Source organism: Haliotis rufescens, unplaced genomic scaffold (genome assembly GCF_023055435.1).
Source record: "Haliotis rufescens isolate VD_foot unplaced genomic scaffold, xgHalRufe1.0.p SCAF_35, whole genome shotgun sequence".
In the NCBI taxonomy this organism is placed as follows: Eukaryota; Metazoa; Mollusca; class Gastropoda; order Lepetellida; family Haliotidae; genus Haliotis; species Haliotis rufescens.
The window spans coordinates 3,277,551-3,301,236 of NW_025964057.1; the positions used below are offsets into that span (position 1 = coordinate 3,277,551).

The 23,686-nt window shown below is 41.1% G+C and overlaps 1 protein-coding gene across 11 annotated transcripts in view; it reads right to left on the reverse strand.

Moving 5' to 3' along the window:
* LOC124134449 (F-BAR and double SH3 domains protein 2-like) overlaps positions 1-23,686 on the reverse strand; it is a 133,465-nt gene that overhangs the window by 14,329 nt on the left and 95,450 nt on the right. For 6 of the 11 annotated variants that reach the window (XM_048381073.1, XM_048381071.1, XM_048381079.1 and 3 more), the window contains 12 exons: positions 21,802-21,810; positions 17,521-17,643; positions 16,982-17,077; positions 12,577-12,723; positions 10,652-10,756; positions 10,486-10,537; positions 8,762-8,874; positions 5,015-5,251; positions 3,758-4,046; positions 3,165-3,358; positions 1,256-1,361; positions 531-554 (listed from right to left, as the gene is read on the reverse strand). In XM_048381073.1, coding sequence (XP_048237030.1) covers positions 531-554; positions 1,256-1,361; positions 3,165-3,358; positions 3,758-4,046; positions 5,015-5,251; positions 8,762-8,874; positions 10,486-10,537; positions 10,652-10,756; positions 12,577-12,723; positions 16,982-17,077; positions 17,521-17,643; positions 21,802-21,810 — 1,495 coding nt within the window. The remainder of the gene's footprint in view (positions 1-530; positions 555-1,255; positions 1,362-3,164; positions 3,359-3,757; positions 4,047-5,014; positions 5,252-8,761; positions 8,875-10,485; positions 10,538-10,651; positions 10,757-12,576; positions 12,724-16,981; positions 17,078-17,520; positions 17,644-21,801; positions 21,811-23,686) is intronic. The other 5 variants (XR_007217967.1, XM_048381074.1, XM_048381078.1 and 2 more) reach the window with 2 other exon arrangements.

Here is a 23,686-nt window from a genome sequence, read left to right on the forward strand (position 1 = left end):
CATCCCCAGTGTTATGAAACTGTATCCCCCATCCCCAGTGTTATGAAACTGTATCCCCCATCCCCAGTGTTATGAAACTGTATCCCCCATCCCCAGTGTTATGAAACTGTATCCCCCATCCCCAGTGTTATGAAACTGTATCCCCATCCCCAGTGTTATGAAACTGTATCTCCCATCCCCAGTGTATATGAAACTATTCCCATCCGCAGTGTAAATGAAACTGTATCCCCCATCCCCAGTGTATATGAAACTACCCCCCATCCCCAGTGTATATGAAACTGTATCCCCCTCCCCAGTGTATATGAAACTGTATCCCCCTCCCCAGTGTATATGAAACTATCCCCCATCCCCAGTGTATATGAAACTTCCCCCCATCCCCAGTGTATATGAAAATGTATCCCCCTCCCCAGTGTATATGAAACTATCCCCCATCCGAAGCAGGAGGTTACACACAGAGCCAGAAGGTACAGAAGAAAGTCAAACAAACTCAGTCTATGATATATGCTGACACAAACACGGGCTAAACTTACACATATTCCAAAACACCATGCGCCCTATAAAGACAATCATTTTACAACTACCTGCATGCCGATACTTCCACGGTAACCAGGTACCATTTATGTACTTCCATGGTAACATTTATGTACTTCAAAGGAAACAAGCTAATATTTATGTACTTCCATGGTAACATTTATGTACTTCAAAGGAAACAAGCTAATATTTATGTACTTCCATGGTACTAAGGTTATAGGTTATGTCAATGTACTTCCATGGTAACAAGGCAACATTTCTATGCACATGATGCAGACCAGGGTAAAGTTATTCATGGTAGTAAATAAACTATAATCACTGTCAACATATTTCAGGGAGAAATAGCATGTCCCTGGACAGAAGACAAAATGACATTGTCATGTCTCCCGAGATCCAGCTTACATAGGATGCAAATACATTTTGCTCGTAATATTTTGAATAAATGTCTTATTCATTGATGCCTAGTCACTACTCAGTTCTAATTCTGTACACAACATAGCAATAAATGCAGCCTGTTATATCAAAATTTCATTTGACTTACAATTTACTTGGGAGTCTTATTCCTTAGATATTATACATGAGGAAAACCTTCAAAATTAAAATAATTCTGTTTTAGTAACAATCTGTATAGACAACACGTAGAGCTATAGCCACCATTTTTGACAACATCGGACAGCGGCGACATTACACATCGATTGGAACCACTACACTGGTTTATACATACCATCGCCATTGGTAACAGGGGGTGGTGGAAGCTCTGCATCAGGCGTTGGCATGGTAACGGTAACCGGGGGTGGTGGTACATAGTCAACACCGGGTGACATCACTTCCTGTAAGTGAAATGTTGAATACAGCGGACATGACAAGATCCACAGGACCTACAGAATTTGCTGGTCATACAGGGAGGTCCTATCTCACATATAACATAGCTATGTGATATATCACAAAGAACAATGAAGAACAAAGCATGGCGAATTTCAAATTAACACAGGAGAATTCTGGTTATTAGGCATTAGGTAAGCAGAAAACAGATTATCTTAAATTTGACTGGCAAATGTTCATCTCACAGTAATGGTAAAACTAAATATATTGATAATAACTAAACTCTTTGACAAAGACTATTCAAGTACAGGTTCAAGGTTTCCTTTTAGGGAAAGTATTGTTGGAATTATTCATGAACTCGTTCACTTTACTCCCAGCAGACTGTGTCATGTCGTGACAAAATTACAAGAACACACAGACAAATAGTGGCTGTTACAGTATCCAGGGCTCGAAACACCTTGTTCAAATGTCTGCTTCACACAAAGTTTTCTTCCAGTTATAGGTCCGAAAATACGCAGAACACAATGAATACTGTCAGTTCCTGGGGGGTATGATTTCTACATTCAAGTAACACAATGAGCACCAGGAGCACAAGGCTGCAGATACAATGACGCACTTTTAGGCTAGAAGTACAGATTCATACGACCATTCACATACAAACTTGACATTAATCAAGTTGAGAAGGTTGTATTTCGAACTGTCTACTTTGCGGGAAGAGAAGAAACATCCACTGATACAACTAAGTTGCTAAAGTTACAAAATATTAATGGAGTGAAAACAGGTTTAGTGTTTAAAACTATCCCAGTGCTCTTCAACTGAAAACTTTAGGAGTACCCGGTACATACTCTGCAGGTTGTAACATTATCTGTGGCACTGCATGTTATTTCCCCTGTCGGAGTGTAAGGTAGTTCAGTGGTACGTGTGTTCACTGGTGTCACTGAGTGTTAAGGTTCAAATCCTCATGCTGTACACAGGGTAGCTCAAACGATCCATCTCAGTCTTAGCATTCCTCCAGCACATGTAACATTGATGTAACATTAATGCACCACTGATGTAACATTAATGCACCATTGATATTACATTGATGTAACATTGATGCACCATTGATGTAACATTGATGTAACATTGATGCACCATTGATGTAACATTGATGTAACATTGATATAACATTGATGTAACATTGATGCACCATTGATGTAACATTGATGTAACATGGTTGTCATGCCCAAACACTCCCCTGCTCTGCACATATCCTCCCTACCTGATCTGCTGTGAGTTCCTCGACCACCATCGACGGTACACATATCCTCCCTACCTGATCTGCTGTGAGTTCCTCGACCACCATCGACGGTACACATATCCTCCCTACCTGATCTGCTGTGAGTTCCTCGACCACCATCGACGGTACACATATCCTCCCTACCTGATCTGCTGTGAGTTCCTCGACCACCATCGATGGTACACATATCCTCCCTACCTGATCTGCTGTGAGTTCCTCGACCACCATCGACGGTACACATATCCTCCCTACCTGATCTGCTGTGAGTTCCTCGACCACCATCGACGGTACACATATCCTCCCTACCTGATCTGCTGTGAGTTCCTCAACCACCAACACACTCCCCTGCTCTGCACATATCCTCCCTACCTGATCTGCTGTGAGTTCCTCGACCACCATCAACGGTACACATATCCTCCCTACCTGATCTGCTGTGAGTTCCTCGACCACCATCGACGGTACACATATCCTCCCTACCTGATCTGCTGTGAGTTCCTTTGACCACCATCGACGGTACACATATCCTCCCTACCTGATCTGCTGTGAGTTCCTCGACCACCATCGACGGGAAGAGACCGGAGTTGCCGTTGAACTCCCCCTCCCAGTAGCCGTCGTCCACTCCATCGTTGTCCTTGCGGATGACCTTGATCAGTGACCCCTCTGCGAAGCTGATTTCCTCGCTGTCCTGGGCCACGTAGTCATACAGCGCGCGTGCCCACATGGCATCTGAAGCAGGGGAAGTAACTCTTGGTGCTACTAGTGTCGCTTTAAGGCCAACATTATCAAATATCTGTGTTTTGCGTTTGTAATCGATGGTTTCATGATGGGTCCATCAAGTCTAATATCACAGGCGTATCCCGAGGTGGGTGGTGGGCCCACCCCCTTTAGAAAACCAAATGTAGTACCTTGCTGGCAGTATTATTATTGGATCCCTCCCTTTTAGAAATGTTGGATCCGCCTTTGAAAATTCATTTTACTGATCAACATATATCTTACTGTCAAATGAAATTTGAATTCATAAAAATTATGTGTATTATGATCATCAATACAAATCCAAAGACTATTACAATATGTAATTTCCTGTTAAAGGCTGAGATATTCTTTAAAATGTCCGGTAATTCTTACCTCCGAGCCCTGGTTGGACATTGTCCACCGCCATTTCCTCGGTTGTCTGCTGAACCTCAAGGTCACCTGATGAGTACGAGGACGTCGTGTCATGCTGGTTGTCATTGATCGATGTCGGCGACATAGGCTCGGAGGAGGCTGGGGGCGGGGGAGGGGGCGGGGCACTTCCTGCAGAAACTGGCAGTGAAGGGGCGTCGCCCTGTGCCACCGACCCATTCGGCTGTCCCTCTCCGTCAAAAGTAACGTAATTCTCTGGAATGTAGCCTGTCTTTCCTGATGAGCTTCTGGCCTAGAGAAGACAACACACGTCAGTTGGCAGGAAGCTTGGCTAGTTTAATGCTGCAGTCAGAAATATTCTAACTATATGACGGTGGTCTGTAAGTAGTCGAATCTGGACCTGAAAATCCAGTGACTGACATCATGAGCATTGATCTATGCAAATGGGATACAATGACATGGGACGTCAGGAACTTTGACCACCTGATCCCGTTAGTCGCCTCTTATGACAAGCTTGGGTTGCTGAAGACCAGTTGTAACCCAGATCTCCAAGGGAACTACAAATACTGCAAGCTAATGAACAGGAGGGGATTTGAACCTTCATTCACTCGCTTGTCACGGGAGGATGAAGAAGACTGAGGGTGTGAGACAATAAAGTCAGCCAATTGTATTCAGACAAATAATCATATTAATAGGCCATTAACATAGACTCAACAAAGTGCATGGCACTGTTACCCAGGGCAACAGATCAAAGTGAATTCCATTGTATTCTCAGCTCCCTGGGGAGTATCCAACCCAAGCTTCATACAAGGCCCAAAGGTTTGAATTCACATTACCATTTGAACCTACTGTGTCCATTCACCACTGTGTGAACAGAGGACTTCACCACAATAACCTGTTTCAGTGTGGGGCAGGGCCTAAGCCCTCAAAAGTCTCAGGAGTCAAGTATGTCAAGCATGGTCCCCCATCCACCTACTCTCTGCCACGAGCTCAATGTGACACAGACAGGACCATGAAGCAACCACAGAGATTTGTAAGTACTTCAGGCCACCATAACTGATAAAAAAACCCATGTATTTGTCAACCCATATAGTTCCAGTTAGGGATACTCACTCTCACTCACTCACTCACTCACTCATCACAGGAAACCAACTGAGGGAGGGAAGTCACGGTTTGATACTCATCTAAATACCAGGCTGTTCATGAAACGCTGACACTTGCTAAGAAGATGCATTCCATTAACAGAACGGAGTTACCTACCTTTACCCATCCTTCCCCATCACCGTCGGCAACCAGCTCTAACTCCTCATTGGCTGCAATTGTCAGCTCGTCATAATTACTGGCTTGGAACTCGTAGAGGGCATTGCACTTGAGTGGATATTTCCTGGTGGGATCCTGAGTCGTACTCTGCCCCGTCGTCGTGTTGAAGGCATCATCGATGAAGTCGTCATCATCATCGTAATGTGTGTATGTGGGTTCGTGGTCATCGGCACTGTGCTGTAACAGATTCCTAACAACTTGTTACATGTAACTTACTCTGTAAAGGACTAAGATGTCCAACTGACTGAGCGAGTTGGGTTTAACGCCGCTTTTAACAGTATTCCAGTTATATCACAGCATGTCAGCTTAATGTGGGAGGAAAGCCAGAAGTTATGCAGGTCTCGGACCTTTACCACTTCGGTGAAACCCACGAGCATGGGTATGGTGCTGACAAACCTAGAAACATAATTGGGGCAAACCGGGATTCGAACCCAAAATCATAGGTTTCTGGTGTGCCCAAGGGATGCAACTCTGCACAGCGAATCGCGGCGCCTTAAACGACTGGGCCACCCGTACCCCCCAGATGTCCAAGAGACTCAACAAACTCATCAGGGTTCTTGGGAGTTCGGGGCATATAATAAGGAGTAGAAATTAATTATGATAATAATAATAACAACAAGAAGACAGTTTTATCACTGTCCCCCGCCATGGGGGACATTAGACATTGTTTGCTCATATAGCAGTGAATAACTATAAAAAAAGTGTAAGGTTTATGTTTAAAGTTCGTATTTATAGACTTGTTGTATGAACGTACGAGAAGAGCGGGCCAAGAACGATAACTCTCGTATTTTGTTACATGGCTGAGTGAGAGGCATGCTTGTGTCTGTGGTTGTTTGTTGAAATGCGGGGCGTATAAAATGGTATGTAAACTTTATTTGTGTAAACAATTTAGTGAACATTGTTATTATTATGATATCTAACATTTAGAATTGTATTTTTGGTAAAATGTAATATTTTTGATAGATTATTAATTGAAAAGCAAATTTGTGTTGTTTAGAATGATTTTTGCATTAATTGACTGCTATATACATTGTTGTTTTATTTAATTTTGCAGTCAATCCTATCCTTCTGAATATATCTCGACCATATCATGGAATATATTGTCATTCACTCTTATTTACAAAAAGAGTCCTATAAAGCCTCAAGAAGAGATAAGCACTCGGGTCGCTTAATGTCATCAGAATAAAATTATTAATGTGAAATTAATACACACAAAAGGCCCCTTCTCTGGAGAAAATAATTTATGGCACCAATTTTCGAACTCAGTCTTGATAAGTATCTCTTAGACAATCTAACCAGTAGTTCCTGAGAAAACTTGTCCCCATTTCACACAGTATGCACAAAGTTGAAAGGAACAGAGAAAGGGCCATAACTCTGTAAAAAATGAATTCAAGACACCAATTATCGAACTCATTTCAAATCATGACCAATATATACTAGTGTGTAAAATTTCATCTCTCTAACTTAAATACTTCTTGAGAAAATTTGTCCCCTTTGAGAAGCGGAAGGATGGACAGATAGAAATAGTGAAGGATGGACAGACAGATGAAAGGATGGACAGAGGGTCGAACAAACGGACAGATGAATGGACGAACTCGGTTCTTATATCCCCTGCCCCACTTCCTGGCGGGTGATCTGAACGCTATTTCTCAATCTGGCCGCCAAGGGCCTTAGGTTGGAATCCTAGATATATGTCTGTATGGGCAGAGTTGGGTTATTCAGCCAGGAACTATGGCTCCCACAGATCTCCAACCTTCATTCACAACATGGGTACTGTGTGTGAAGCCTAGGGTTCCCCACCTGGATATTGATGGACTACTGCTAAAAGCAGAGGTAAGTATACTCACACACTCACTCACTCAATGATTATGCATTCAGTTATCATAATAATACTTTAGCCTTTCCACATGCCCTGTGTGGTGTGGAAACAGAGTGCAATAGAAATTGCCTATTCTTGTGCAAGCGTTATTTTCTGAAATTCAGAGGTATTTTGTAACACTGAATTTTAACATTAAATTCAATATAATAATGTTAAACTAAGCATCCAAGCCTCTTCCTCTACATCGGCCCTGTTACCAGTAAAATACAAGTCACCTCTGTAAGCCATAATAGCTGTATTATTATTATCCTGAATTGGGAAATTGTATTTCAGTTGGGGAAGTTTTACTGCCATTTGCTGTATATTATGGGTTGAGTATTCTCTGAGCAGGTTAGTTATATTCCTGCCATACAGAGACATAGGGACCAAATGACTGCCCTGTCTTGGTTCCAATAAGCTCACTGCTGGCCGCAACATATATTTATTGCATTTATATTTTCTATTCCTTTTCACAATGTTTCATAATCTTTTTATCAAAGCCCAAATTATTTGCAATATATATTCTTGTAAAGTCTCAGATAGATAAAAGCACTTTCACCCCAGTAAACGAAGACTTTACAACTTTACAATTCACTAGTCCAGCCTTGAACAGCCAACCCCTAATGCTGATATCAAACACAGCTGATGCAACACATTAAATAAACTTCCCAGATCATCCACTTCCAAAAAACAACGTCCTTGCGTTTGGCTTTATTCCGCAACATCCAATAAATAACATCTTTTCACAATTTAATTGATAAGACCTAATTCCATCAAAATAGCCGATTTTCTCCAACTTATTCCATGTCAAACAACAAACACCAAGAGACTGCTTCTGAATGACAGATCAATACTCCGCTGTTCTATGCATCAAATCTCCTGACATCCTTCTCCAAACCGAAATGAACAATTCTGCTAAAAAAACAAAAAAAACACATTTGACCATATAAGGCCTGTGTTCCCCCTTCGACTGTCTGCCGTGCAGTGTTACCGCGGTACATCTCCCTGACAGCAGCTCATTACAGCATCCCTTGTCATCACGCAACATGCTGATTTACATATTTTTCTAACACACTCTCTGACACCCAATACTTGTTTTCAAGAAATCATCATGTAATGGAAGACATAATCATCTCAACATCCTTGACCTTTATCCTAATGGTCTCGCGTCCACAATGATCTTAAATCTTGGTCTGTAATTGATATGATGTCGTGATACAATCTCCAGGAGAGGGGAGGGGGGGGGGCGCAATAATCAACACTTCATCCAAATGACACATGCGTTAATTTCAACATCACAGTTATATCACACCGTCTGCTGCACGACATGACATTCACTCAAAACTGATGACAAACGAAAACCTTTTCTCCATTCTGATTGACAACCCCTTAAAACAACAAACCTTCTCATTCCAGTAAAGGAAAAGCCTACCTTAAGAAAACTTAAAAACTATAAATTGAAAACTTTTAAGTGATTTACAAATAATCATTAAACGGATCCCCTGACCACTGCAGATGAAAGGCCCTACACATATTGCCTTCCTACCTATGTTCAATGCTGCATATTAATTCTCTGAAATATTCATAACATCTGACAGCTCGTCAGCTCTGACTCTGTGCGTGGCTGTTTTTGTAGTAATTACTTACTTGTATGTATAATCATATTACACACATTCCCAGAGGAAATTAAAGCCCGAAGAATACTCTAACTCCCAGACATAAAATTAATTAGCAGGAAAAACACTCAGCCAAACCTAATGCATAGCTCAAAGTACGAGAAGTAACACCCTTATGTGTTTCTATATATAGTAAGAAGGGAGCTGACTCACCCCGCCGGAGCTCTCTGTCCGCAGTGACATCTGACTGGGTGTGCGGGCCATGCAGATGTCATCGGTCCCCAGACTCTCACTCTGGGCATTGCTCAAATACTCATCCACGTTGACTGAAACATGACACAAAGTCAGATCTCAACTCATCTTCTGTAATACAGGGAACACAACCACATCAGTTCAACAGTATGGAAAACGGCAACAGAGACACACTTTAGTTAATTCAACGATATTTGTTGCCACTAATCAGGTAACTTATTTTGCTCAATAACTTACATCACATACTTTATGTTTTTTTTCAAATTTGTTTTTACTGACAGAATATTTTTTATATTTTCCACTATTCCATTTTTCCATTTTCTCCCACAAGTGACAAGGGTTTTATGCACTATTTCGGAATATTCTGCCACAGGCCAAAATATGCGTGTCCACCTGGTACCACTATGTGGAATTGAACCTGAGTCTACAGCATGACACTGGCCAAGCTCTTCACTCTGTCCCCATGAGTCATAAACCTTGGGAATATTAATATGTTGACTGAGACTATTTCTGCTGTAACAACTAATGGAAATCAAATCTGCACTATTTCTTTTGATTGTACAATTAAAACAAGATTTCAATCAACTCTGAACCGACATCTAACACCCTGATATAAATAATTCTAAAATGCTGATAAAACACAATACATAATTACAGGTCTCGTTTTGTCAAGAAAGTACATAAAAAAATTTCATAATTTCCAACTCTACTGGCGCCATCTCCATATAATTGCTACAGTAATAACCCCCTGCATCCCATAATTACATCAGCCTTGATTGTCCCTCGTCATCCCCCTGGAACAAAGCAGCCATTGTGTGCCTCCCTCACAGTAGCAGCAGCAGCAGGCCATAGGGGGGTGGAGGGGTGGAGGGGTGGAGTGGGGGCCTCACGTGCATGCTATACAAGGTAGTCGCCATGTGCTTGCATAATGTCTGTGTACATAGACGGAGACATGCGACCTGCTTTTCTTTCTTCTCATCTTGCCATGAATCATATCCCCCTAACAAAGGCCCTACACACAGAAGGGATCTAACCGTCCCGGCTTACAGGGCCTTGTTTGGAGACTGTCACATCTTAGGATGGAATTAGCAGGGCATTTTAAAACTCTTTGTCTTTCCCCATTTCTCTTAAAAAATATATTCAATTTTTCAATCAACAGACTAAAACAGTATTTTACAAGAGAAAATGAAAACGATTACCAAGATGACATGTGCCTAACAATTCTACACTGAGGCAGAATTTTAATATTTAAAAACAGAAAAGCAGACTTAATATAATTTCTTTCATGTTTTTAAGTATTTTACTAAAAGATAAATATATTCAAAGGGCATAATGATTTTAGTACTTTCAATGCTGGAAATGCTTGACAGTTCAGCAGTGCCCCAGTACCTATCACCACGCAAACTGTGGACTTCTCCAACGTTAACATTATGTCAATACCCTAAACAAATACTAACCAAAACCAGTTTCAGTGTTCTTGTTCTTATTCTCTTATATCTTCACATAGTTGCCGAGAAAAAAGCTCAACCATTATCCAATTATTATGAGTTACATGTTTCAAATATATTTATTTGTGACATGACACGCAAGAGATGCTACCTCAAACAGAACATCAACACATGGTTTTACAAGGCTAGCCAATCAGATGGCTGGCTATATTTCATGACGATTACTGATAAACTTACTTCCTGCACTTCGCAGAGCCTCTAGCCGAGCTTCAGCCTTCATCTTGCCTGTCTGAAACATACAATGTCACAATGTTGTTGGAACAAGAAAACCATGCAGCATCTGTGTTCAACAAACACAACTGTCTTCCATTGATCACTGACCATGTGATAATGTGTTCGTTACCTCCGCTTTACGAATGTTCTGGCGCATCTCCTCCATCTTGACCTCGGGATCCTGGGTAGAACTGCTGGCCGTCGTGGAGTTTGACTCGATCCCTGAGTCCGACACCTGGAATACAAAATGGTAGTGAACTCATACAGGATATCAAGATTCCTGCACAATCGGGTATTCTTGTATTGGGCATGAGGCAGTTGTATTTCCCATTAAATAAACAACAAATCAAAAAGATATTGTCTGAAACTTAATAAGATAAACAAACAGAAACACAGAACCTTCTTTACATCAATGAATAAATCTCCACAGTGACACTTTTTCTATATATTCCCCCAAATTGTGAATATTTAACCACTTTGCTTCATAAAATGGTATTAAGTTCCCGATAATGGAAGTTCTCTCTAGTGTTATCAAAGCAATCTCCTGACCGGAGTCCTATGGACGTCTTCGTCCCATAATGATAAAATGTCAATTCTTAATGTTACGCTGTTCAACGTAGTCTGTCACACACAGAGCATGAAATGCACAAGATTTACAAAAACATGTGCAAGTGGTATAGTTTGGGCGAGCAGTTCCAAGTTAAGAGATGGGTGTATTTGGACAAGCTATCCCAAGACAAACCCAGAACAACTGTTTCCTTCTGTTCATGTATCATTGGGGGGCACAGGTGGCCCAGTCGTCTAAGGCGCCGCGATTCGCTGTGCAGAGTTGCATCCCCTGGACACGCCAGAAACCTATGATTGTGGGTTCGAATCCCGGTTCAACCCGATTATGTTTCTAGGTTTGTCAGCACCATACCCGTGCTCGTGGGTTTCATCGAAGTGGTAAACGTCTAAGACCTGCATCACTTCTGGCTTTCCTCCCACATTAAGCTGACACGCCGTGATATAACTGGAATAATGTTAAAACCCAACTCACTCACTCACTCATGTATCATTGGCAGAATCTGAACAACCAATGAAGACGTTCACCAAGTTAAGCACACACCATCAACACAGATATGATAATAATAATAACTACAGATTTATATAGCGCTGGTATCCAGTTCGAAGAACTGCTCAAAAGCGCTTCATTTGAGTCTACACAAAAAAGAGACATTACAAAGCTAGGAAAACACAAAGCCTCAATACTCCAAGAACGATTTGGTGAAAAGAAAGGTTTTGAGTCTTGATCGGAACAAAGTAGGACTGTCAATGTTCTGATATCCAATGGCAGTCTATTCCATAGCTCAGGGGCAACTATGACAATAACAGCCAGAGTGCTGGCCCAGTCACTGAGTGTCTGACCAGTATCTCAGCATGTTACAGGATGTTACAGGATGTTACAGGATGTTACAGGATGTTACAGCATGTGAGCTCAATGTGGGACGGATGCTGATCATAGACACTAATCACTTTCTTGAAATGAAACTTTTAAGCCTGGAGCTGACAAACCAAGAACATAATCAGGGCAAAGCAGACACAATTTATGGAAAACAACGTCCTTATTTTCTGTAAGCAAACCTTGCTTGACAACGGTATAAGGATCTTTACTGAAACGTCACCTTTACAGTAAATAAAGAAGTTGTTATCCATAAATTGTGTCTACTTTTCATCCGTCAACTACTAAGTATACCTATTAAACAATTCATAATCAGGGCAAGTCTGGAATTTGAACCCACTAAGGGCAATAACTCTTCTCAGTCAAATGTGGTGCCAGACAACTTGGACCACTGGGCCACCAATGCCTCCCTTGTGATGTAGAGAATGGGGAATCTTTAGCTCGTCATCACCATCAGTGAGTGAGTGAGTGGCACCTTAGACGACTTGGCCATCTGTGGCCCCATCATCACCATCAGTGAGTGAGTGGCACCTGAGACGACTGGGCCACCTGTGGCCCCTTCATCACCATCAGTAATCAGTGTACATGTGAGATAACTCCGTTAAGACACTCACCCTGTCTGACCCCTGTGTCTGTAAACATTTTAGGATCCTGTGGTATTCTCGAATTGATTTGGTTTCCTTAGCAACTTTTGCTGCCCATTTTTTGGCTTCCTTCTCCAAGTCTGGCATGGCATTGTGGTCTCCGCTGGCCTTGCTGCACTGTAACAAGATACATCAAACATCAAATCACAACTACTTCAGATGACAGGACATTTGACGTTTAGTTACGCACAAAATCCACTCGTCCCCTCGTACTGACTAGTGGCAGCATGTGTAGGGCGAGATGGAAGTGAAGAAATACTTGTCCTACCGGGCGAGTACATATATATCAATCGTATCAATCTCTAATCGTTTTCAATAAAATATGCAGGATAATTCGATCCTAAAATACGTTTTCATTTCTCATATGTTCGTAGTAATATTAACGAACTACATGTCGCTTACATCATTAATAGATGACAAACTTGGCAACTGTCTATTGAAGAAATAAACAAAAAGTGTGTTTGCACAGCAGGTCTCTAAACTGTTTTTTAAAGGGAGGCAATAATATTTATTATCATATTTTCAAATAATATCAGTATTTTCATCGAATGAGAAAGGGTCACATACAATTCTTAAAACACGGTATTACCCTGAGACCCACCCTGCCATGCAACGATCAAGAGTGACATTGCCCCGAGACCCACCCTGCCATGCAACGATCAAGAGTGATAATGCCCTGCGACCCACCCTGCCATGCAACGATCAAGAGTGATATTGCCCTGAGACCCACCCTGCCAGGCAACGATCAAGAGTGATATTGCCCTGAGACCCACCCTGCCAGGCAACAATCAAAAGTGATATTGCGCTGCGACCCACCCTGCCAGGCAACGATGAAGAGTGATATTGCCCTGAGACCCACCCTGCCAGGCAACGATCAAGAGTGATACTGCCCTGAGACCCACCCTGCCAGGCAACGATCAAGAGTGATATTGCCCTGAGACCAACCCTGCCAGGCAACGATCAATAGTGATATTGCCCTGAGACCCACCCTGCCAGGCAACAATCAAGAGTGATATTGCCCTGCGACCCACCCTGCCAGGCAACGATGAAGAGTGATATTACCCTGAGACCCCCCCTGCCAGGCAACGATCAAGAGTGATATTGCCCTGCGACCCACCCTGCCAGGCAACAATCAAGAGTGATATTGCCCTGAGACCCACCCTGCCAGGCAACAATCAAGAGTGATACTGCCCTAAGACCCACCCTGCCAGGCAACAATCAAGAGTGATATTGCCCTGAGACCCACCCTTCCAGGCAACAATCAAGAGTGATATTGCGCTGCGACCAACCCTGCCAGGCAACGATCAAGAGTGATATTGCCCTGAGACCAACCCTGCCAGGCAACGATCAAGAGTGATATTGCCCTGAGACCAACCCTGCCAGGCAACGATCAAGAGTGATATTGCCCTGAGACCCACCCTGCCAGGCAACGATCAAGAGTGATATTACCCTGAGACCCACCCTGCCAGGCAACAATCAAGAGTGATATTGCCCTGCGACCCACCCTGCCAGGCAACTATCAAGAGTGATACTGCCCTGAGACCCACCCTGCCAGGCAACGATCAAGAGTGATATTGCCCTGAGACCCATCCTGCCAGGCAACAATCAAGAGTGATACTGCCCTGAGACCCACCCTTCCAGGCAACAATCAAGAGTGATATTACCCTGAGACCCACCCTGCCAGGCAACAATCAAGAGTGATATTGCCCTGAGACCCACCCTTCCAGGCAACAATCAAGAGTGATATTGCCCTGAGACCCACCCTTCCAGGCAACAATCAAGAGTGATATTGCCCTGAGACCCACCCTTCCAGGCAACAATCAAGAGTGATATTGCGCTGCGACCAACCCTGCCAGGCAAGGATCAAGAGTGATATTGCCCTGCTTGGACTCAAAGGAGAAAAATATGTTCAGCCCATCAGAGAGAGCGTAACGCGAGGCTTGTTGTGCATCATCTCCAGTGACTTCCTGTAACGTCTGATTCAATCATTGTTGAATTTGAAATATTCTTGTTTTTTAAATTATGTATGAAAACAATAATTGACCACAATTTCATATTTTATGGACAGTAGAAACTGATATTGTCCTCGGCCGGTGGCCTCAGTGAATATCAGTTTCTTGGGTCTATAAAACATGATACTGCCCTAATGAAAGGTCAATAATTATTTTTGTTGTAGGCGACATGCTACTGATTCTCAAATGTCAAAGCAAAAGTGAGTGATTTTGCCAAGGGTAATAATGGCTGTTTTTTAATCAGGAATGGTGAGGTTGACGAGAAAAAAAATGATTTGATTACAAAACAGGCCAATAATGATTTTATTATTGAAAAAACAGTATGACTGTAAAAAGCGAAAACAAAATGTTTATGGATGAGTGACTTTGAATTGGCAGGGATGATAGTAGTTACCGTTTGTCGTAAATATCCTCAACTCAAAGGTTAAAAATAAAGGAGAAAATAAAACTCTATTAAATTTAATAAGGCAAGTGAAAATATTGCAGGATGAGTAATAATATCTACTTGCCCTGAAGGACAAGTTGGGTTTAAGACATTTTTCGAGCCCTGATACAAGCACAAGCACGTGGCTTAGCTTTAGTTGTAGGATGCACCTGAATCTTCATAGTCGACAAAACCTTTCACGATCTGGTAGCTCTAATCAAAGACACAGTTTCTGGTTCATACATAGTAACTTTATTATAAACAAAGATGTAATTGCTGTATTCGCCATACTATCACTCCAGATGCTTAGTAATTTGTGGAGGGGTCACTTATTAAAACCATACAGAGTACTATAGACAAGAAAATATGATGTGTCATGTAAATGTGTGGTCTTAGTAGGGGCGCCTACAAACATTACTTACAGATTCCTCTAGACGCTGGTCAGGGTGCACTGAATGGTGTGGGGCGCTTAATACTGTGAATACGGTATCTTACGAATTAGCTGTGCTGGCCAGGATGTATGTACCTTGTCAGCCACTGAGCTCACATCTCTACCCTACACACTGGAGAGATGCAGACATCAATTCCTGTAATCCAGATCTGTTCTGCTTTAAATGAAGGCTCCAACTTGATTACGAAGTTGAGGAGTTCTAAATCAATATGCCGTAATCTTAAACAGATTCATTCGCGAACTCCAAACACAAACACACTTATTACATTTTATTCTTCTAAAATCATGGATGTTACTTTCCTTTTATTCAAGATGAAATGTCTGAGCTAGCCTATAAGATACAAGAAACGATGATTATTTGGCTATTTGTAAATAGCAATTGCCCTAATGCCAAGACAAGTTACAAGCTATGAATCATTATAAATTATATTTAAGTTAAACAAATGAGAAGTTTGCAGACTAGTTGAGCTGACATTGTCAATATCGGTGAACGCATCAAAGTTGGAAATCAATATGTGTCTATTGATCACAGCCATAAACTGCTGACCAGGTTTGCCTCGGAGCTTGATTGCTTTATGATATGGCCTGGCCTGTTCAAGGATGCATCTGTTCAAGGAAGACATGTTATGTGGTTTCTAGATGAAGGATTTCACAATACATTTTAGGCAGAAATGCAAATATTATCAAAAAATCTATACAACCAATTCTCCTGTCCTTGGAGATGATTGTTTCATATCGGTGATATGGACCATCGAATAAATCCATCTGTATTTGTTGTCAGGAGCAGTCAGAGACTACTTGATAAGTGGCTAAATTACTACAAGTTACACAACTTACTTGAATTAACAAAACAGTCCAATTTAATACAAATAGTTATTATAATTATGACCTCTGATAATCCACATCAGCAGGTCTGAGCTTGTGAAGTCACATGCATGTACGATGTCAACATTGTGCCACTTGCAGTCATATTTCTCTTAGTATTTTTTACCCCTCCAGATATGCTTTAGGCATGCATGTTCAAAAACAAAACTACTTTTATTAAACATGTAAAAAGATGTTAGAGGGGACATTTTCCCTCCAAGTTCCCCGCAGCACTTGACAGAATGTGTCAGCACATGTATGTACACATAAATAAATAAATCTGTGGCATTTGATTGGTTTACATAAACTAACAAAAATAGGCCACGCCCACTGATAAAATATTGTTTCCTGATTGGCTGCTAACAGAAGGGGTGAGTCTTGTGTTGTACTATTGCCCTGAAGGATGTCACTGATTTCGTGTTTTTGTGTGTTAGTGTTATCATTGTGCACATATCTAGTTATAAGAAATGACAGCATTTTATTTGCGTTTGTGGAAGTAGAAACATAAAAAACGCTGAGCAAACTTTGCGTAAATCTGCTAGGCACATTGTTTTTTTATTGGTTATACCTCCAAAAAGGTAAAAATATAGAAGTCAGCTCGTAAGCAAGTGCATGTGTACTCACCTGGTCATTATGGCAGGGTTCAAACTGATACTGCACCAGATCCGTGAACACTGGGTTGCAGAACAGGAAGCACTGCAGGCTGAACGCTCGGCTGATCTGAAAACACACAATGTCACGCCCATAACTAACTACAAATCTCCACAAGAAATAATCAAAATGTCCGATGACCACTGTTGATGTACCTATACTACATTGTTGTTCAACAGTGTGTGTGTGTGTGTGTGTGTGTGTGTGTGTGTGTGTGTGTGTGTGTGTGTGTGTGTGTGTGTGTGTGTGTGTGAGTGAGTGAGTGGGTGAGTGAGTGAGTGAGTGAGTGAGTGAGTGAGTGAGTGAGTGAGTAAGTGAGTGAGTATGGTTTTATGCCGCTCTTAGCAATATTCCAGCAACATCACGGCGGGGGACACCAGAAATGGGCTTCACACATTGAACCCATGTCAGGAATCGAACCTGAGTCTTAAGTGTGACGAGCGAATGCTTTAACCACTAGGCTAACCGACCTCCCTGCTCTCCTTTAGTAGAGGACTGATAGTTCTATGTACCTTTGCAGATTCATTGACGACATTTTCAAAGCTGTTGGCCTCGGCTTGGCTGATCTCAACGACGGTGCTCCCCAGCAGGCTGAAGTACTCCTGTATCTTCTCATACACCTCCCCATCCACAGTCTAGGGAGACAAGGACAATACAACATTATATACACCTCCCTATCCACAGTCTAGGGAGACAAGGACAATATAACATTATATACACCTCCCCATCCACAGTCTAGGGAGACAAGGACATTTTAACATTATATACACCTCCCCATCCACAGTCTAGGGAGACAAGGACAATATAACATTATATACACCTCCCCATCCACAGTCTAGGGAGACAAGGACAATATAACATTATATACACCTCCCCATCCACAGTCTAGGGAGACAAGGACATTATAACATTATATACACCTCTCCATCCACAGTCAAGGGAGACAAGGACAATATAACATTATATACACCTCCCCATCCACAGTCTAGGGAGACAAGGACATTATAACATTATATACACCTCCCTATCCACAGTCTAGGGAGACAAGGACAATATAACATTACATACACCTCCCCATCCACAGTCTAGGGAGACAAGGACATTATAACATTATATACACCTCCCCATCCACAGTCTAGGGAGACAAGGACATTATAACATTATATACACCTCCCCATCCACAGTCTAGGGAGACAAGGACATTATAACATTATATACACCTCCCCATCCACAGTCTAGGGAGACAAGGACATTATAACATTATATACACCTCCCCATCCACAGTCTAGGGAGACAAGGACAATATAACATTATATACACCTCCCCATCCACAGTCTAGGGAGACAAGGACAATATAACATTATATACACCTCCCCATCCACAGTCTAGGGAGACAAGGACATTATCACATTATATACACCTCCCCATCCACAGTCTAGGGAGACAAGGACAATATAACATTATATACACCTCCCCGTCCACAGTCTAGGGAGACAAGGACATTATCACATTATATACACCTCCCCATCCACAGTCTAGGGAGACAAGGACAATATAATATAACATTATATACACCTCCCCATCCACAGTCTAGGGAGACAAGGACATTATCACATTATATACACCTCCCCATCCACAGTCTAGGGAGACAAGGACAATATAACATTATATACACCTCCCCATCCACAGTCTAGGGAGACAAGGACAATATAACATTATATACACCTCCCCGTCCACAGTCTAGGGAGACAAGGACAATATAACATTATATACACCTCCCCATCCACAGTCTAGGGAGACAAGGACAATATAACATTATATACACCTCCCCGTCCACAGTCTAGGGAGACAAGGACAATATAACATTATATACACCTCCCCATCCACAGTCTAGGGAGACAAGGACAATATAACATTATATACACCTCCCCATCCACAGTCAAGGGAGACAAGGACAATATAATATAACATTATATACACCTCCCCATCCACAGTCTAGGGAGACAAGGACAATATAACATTATATACACCTCCCCATCCACAGTCTAGGGAGACAAGGACAATATAACATTATATACACCTCCCCGTCCACAGTCTAGGGAGACAAGGACAATATAACATTATATACACCTCCCCATCCACAGTCTAGGGAGACAAGGACAATATAACATTATATACACCTCCCCATCCACAGTCAAGGGAGACAAGGACAATATAATATAACATTATATACACCTCCCCATCCACAGTCTAGGGAGACAAGGACATTATCACATTATATACACCTCCCCATCCACAGTCTAGGGAGACAAGGACAATATAACATTATATACACCTCCCCATCCACAGTCTAGGGAGACAAGGACAATATAACATTATATACACCTCCCCGTCCACAGTCTAGGGAGACAAGGACAATATAACATTATATACACCTCCCCATCCACAGTCTAGGGAGACAAGGACAATATAACATTATATACACCTCCCCGTCCACAGTCTAGGGAGACAAGGACAATATAACATTATATACACCTCCCCATCCACAGTCTAGGGAGACAAGGACAATATAACATTATATACACCTCCCCATCCACAGTCTAGGGAGACAAGGACAATATAACATTATATACACCTCCCCATCCACAGTCTAGGGAGACAAGGACAATATAACATTATATACACCTCCCCGTCCACAGTCTAGGGAGACAAGGACAATATAACATTATATACACCTCCCCATCCACAGTCTAGGGAGACAAGGACAATATAACATTATATACACCTCCCCGTCCACAGTCTAGGGAGACAAGGACATTATAACATTATATACACCTCCCCGTCCACAGTCTAGGGAGACAAGGACAATATAATATAACATTATATACACCTCCCCATCCACAGTCTAGGGAGACAAGGACATTATAACATTATATACACCTCCCTATCCACAGTCTAGGGAGACAAGGACAATATAACATTATACATCATATCAAATAGAGGGAATATACTGCAATATCATTAACTATAGTTGATTGTTGGATCTAAGCTGCAAGTAACAACATTGTGGTCGGACATACAGAACTTTACATTAAAATGAAATATCTCACAGGACTAAATCTAGCAAAAATGTGATTACTCAATTCTTTTGTAAGGAAACTACAAATAAACATTAACTGAATTTGATTTCATTTATACATAATTCAAACTCTCAAACAAATCTTTCATTGTGCAGGGTAATACAAAAGACAATATACTTTATATCCCAGTGGGACGTGATATCATCAGTGACAGTGTAGATAAATGGGTTGGGGTATATTTCAGTGCAGAGGAGGGGGGTCAGTGGGGAGGAGTTTGGATGTATGCCTTACACCAATCTCACAATCATTAAACCAACATGGACTGCTGTCAACATGTACCCATCACAACCTGTCTGTTGGATACAGAATAAAGAAAAATAAACAAATTAAAAAATAAATTGCATACATATTGTGAGTATATGCACAATAAGACTATACTTCACACACAATATACATAGATATACATATATGTGAATAAATATCTATATGGAAAAGCTGCTGGACACACAATAGGCAGACAAAGAGGAAAAGATTTTACAAACATCCCAAATACCAGATTTTCTAAAAAGTCTGATGAAAATAAAAAATAACATAATGATAATTTCGGTTAAGAAAAAGAAAATCATTGAAATGGGAAAAAGATGTTCAATTATGACAAAAACAAAATCTTCCACCATGACAAGAAAATTATGTTGAAAGAAGAACAAGAATCTCTTTGACTTCAACACAAAGCCCCAGACAGTAGCATGTGACATGTTTCTGCCGTATTTTAATATGTCTTGGCATTTCTAGAATTTACAACTTGATGGTTGTAGTATATGTCTGATGTTCCAATCTATCTAGCAGTTTGAGTAAATATACTCTGTACCCAGACAGTGCCTGTTGAATGTTATGGAGGGTGTACGTATATTGGGGAATGTGTTACACTGGGTCTTGTGACGTCACATGAAAATAGGAATTAGAGTTGAATAACAAAGGTATAGGGCTTGCTTTAACTGCATGGTATGTTGGAATCTCGGACTGAAACAGGAACTGGTGATCATTACCTTTAAGATCCCCTCATTAACTCCTTGGTGATAACATCATAAAACTTTGACCAGCATCTCCAGCCAAGCGGAGTCGGAGTGTCAGTATTCTTTCAAACAAATTTCATTTTAAAGATATATTTATATCAAAATTATAAAAATAAAATTTAGTTGAAAATAGTAATTTTTTATGTCAAGGTTTTTATTTAAAGCTTTGACATTGTTTTTATTGTTTACAGATTCGACCAACCAGAGTAAAATAAAACAATAGAAAAACAATATAGTCTAAGTGAATTTTGATTTATTATAAGTTGTCTATTCATGGTACCAGTTTTTAATAGACTAGAAAGAGAAAACTACACAAATCAACCATAAAGTTTCTATCTAGACAAACCCTTTGAACAAAGCCGCCACAGATGTAAGTAAACACATATAAGCTACGTTTTGAAAATTGAAACAAAAATATTGTGTTATACAAATGTGAAACAAAAATAATATTGACTTTTTGTCCTTATTTTGAGACTGACCTACTCAAGCAAAGAAATCTGTAAACCAAACAGTTAAAACACTTGGCCTTGGGCTCTTTAAAGGTAATGAGTCTTATATGGGATGATGATACTGATAGAAGAGAAGGTAAATAGCGCTGCGGTCCCCACACGTACGACACACAACACTTCAGCATACTTACGTCCTGACCCTGAACAAAACAGGTTAATGAGAAGTTAGCAGAAAGAATCATGAGGATGTAGCAACAGTGACGTGAAACTGTTCCATTGTCTTACACCAGGACGTAGTTAGTCAGTGGTTACTGTTATAATCTGGTTTATACCGGTATTACTGGTGGACATTTACAGGTTACCCGAGAGTGAGATCAATACGGAACTTTCATCCTGTGTAACACCCCAACTCCTGAGATCCCTAGTACGCAATGGCCTCACCTGCATACAATTATCAATGCAATTTCAACCCTAAATAGCCTTAAACCCTCATTCCTGAACCAGACCTTAAATTTCATATCACCAAGTTAAATAACTTCTCAGAGAAATTTGTACCGGTCAAATCAGAATGGTTGATCTTTTCTAGCAATAGTTGTATCGAAATGCAAATGTTGTATCTTGAACCGATTCTGTGTACTTTTTATGCAATCTGGTTCCTTTATCTGAGGTGAAGAAGCTACTCCTGTGGAAACTGGACAAATCTAGCTTACCTCCCCTTGTCTTATACATTTTGGTGTTCCCATTGTGATATTGCAGGAAAACTGCAAAAAGGGGCGTAAAACCATACTCACTCACTCACTCACACATTCTAGTTAAATATATGAAATGAATTCTGTTTTCCTGATTGTGTAGATTCTTAAAACCATATCTTGTTAACCACAAGAAGAGAAACGTAAGTAGCTGAAAGGTCATCTTTGGGAGATGACTATTGAGCTCCTTATGTATTTCCACATACGTCTCAGCCAGCTGTGGTAGATGTGTAACAGGACAGATCGAGGACTCACAGTTTCACGTCACTGGACAACCAAATAATACAACATCAGCATGCAATACAAAATAAACAAAACCAGATTGTTTCCAGGCACAAATAATCCTAGCAACTGGCTTTACTGACACCCCATTTCTTGCATACACCCTTGGTGTCAGGATGCTCCTTGTCGGAACACCCCTCTGATGCATCGGTAAGCATACCTAGCACTCTCAAGCACAACATACCTACTAGTTTCTTAAACACACATGTATACACCAACACAGAATACTACTCTCTTAAATGAACCGTGTAGATCTGGTTGGAATATGTCTTCAACAAGCCATGCTTGTCGTAACAGGCGACTAACGGGATCGGGTGGTCAGGCTCGCTGACTTGGCTGATACATGTCATCGTATCCATATTGCGTAGATTGATTCTCAACCACTGGACTGTCTGGTCCTGACTAGATTATTTACAGACTGCTATCATATAGCAGGAATATTGCTGAGTGTGTGTTAAACAATAAACAAACCAAAAGATTCTTAAATACATATACCCTAACACAATGTTCTTTCTTAAACACATCAAGGCTTTCTGCTATTTTTCCACTGTGCAGCACTATCAGGATGGCAACACACAAACCGTTTTCACTGACCTGGAGTTGAACCCAGGCCTGTGACGACAGGGACCAATGGGCTCTCATCACACAGTACAACAACATACCGAGGACATGAACACTTCTTGTATACATACTTGCACAGTAATTTGTACTTCAAGCATCATTCCTGGTCATACACTGACATACAACTATGATGTCATATCACTATGACGACGTCTATTTGTAACAGTTATGCACAGAAGCGAAGACTATTTTTGACATCATAAGTCTTTTTATCACGTTTTCCGATTATTACATACGAACCAACCAAGCAGTTATGGACATTTAATATTATGTTACTACCATGAAATCCAGGGCAAGTGTTTTACACGAGACGTAAACCATGTTTGAAGTGATTGGATCTTAGGCATCACAGCTTCTGATTGGTTGTACAGCCTTCTAGAAAGTATTTGCAAGCTGTTATTACATGGACTATGATGACAGTTTG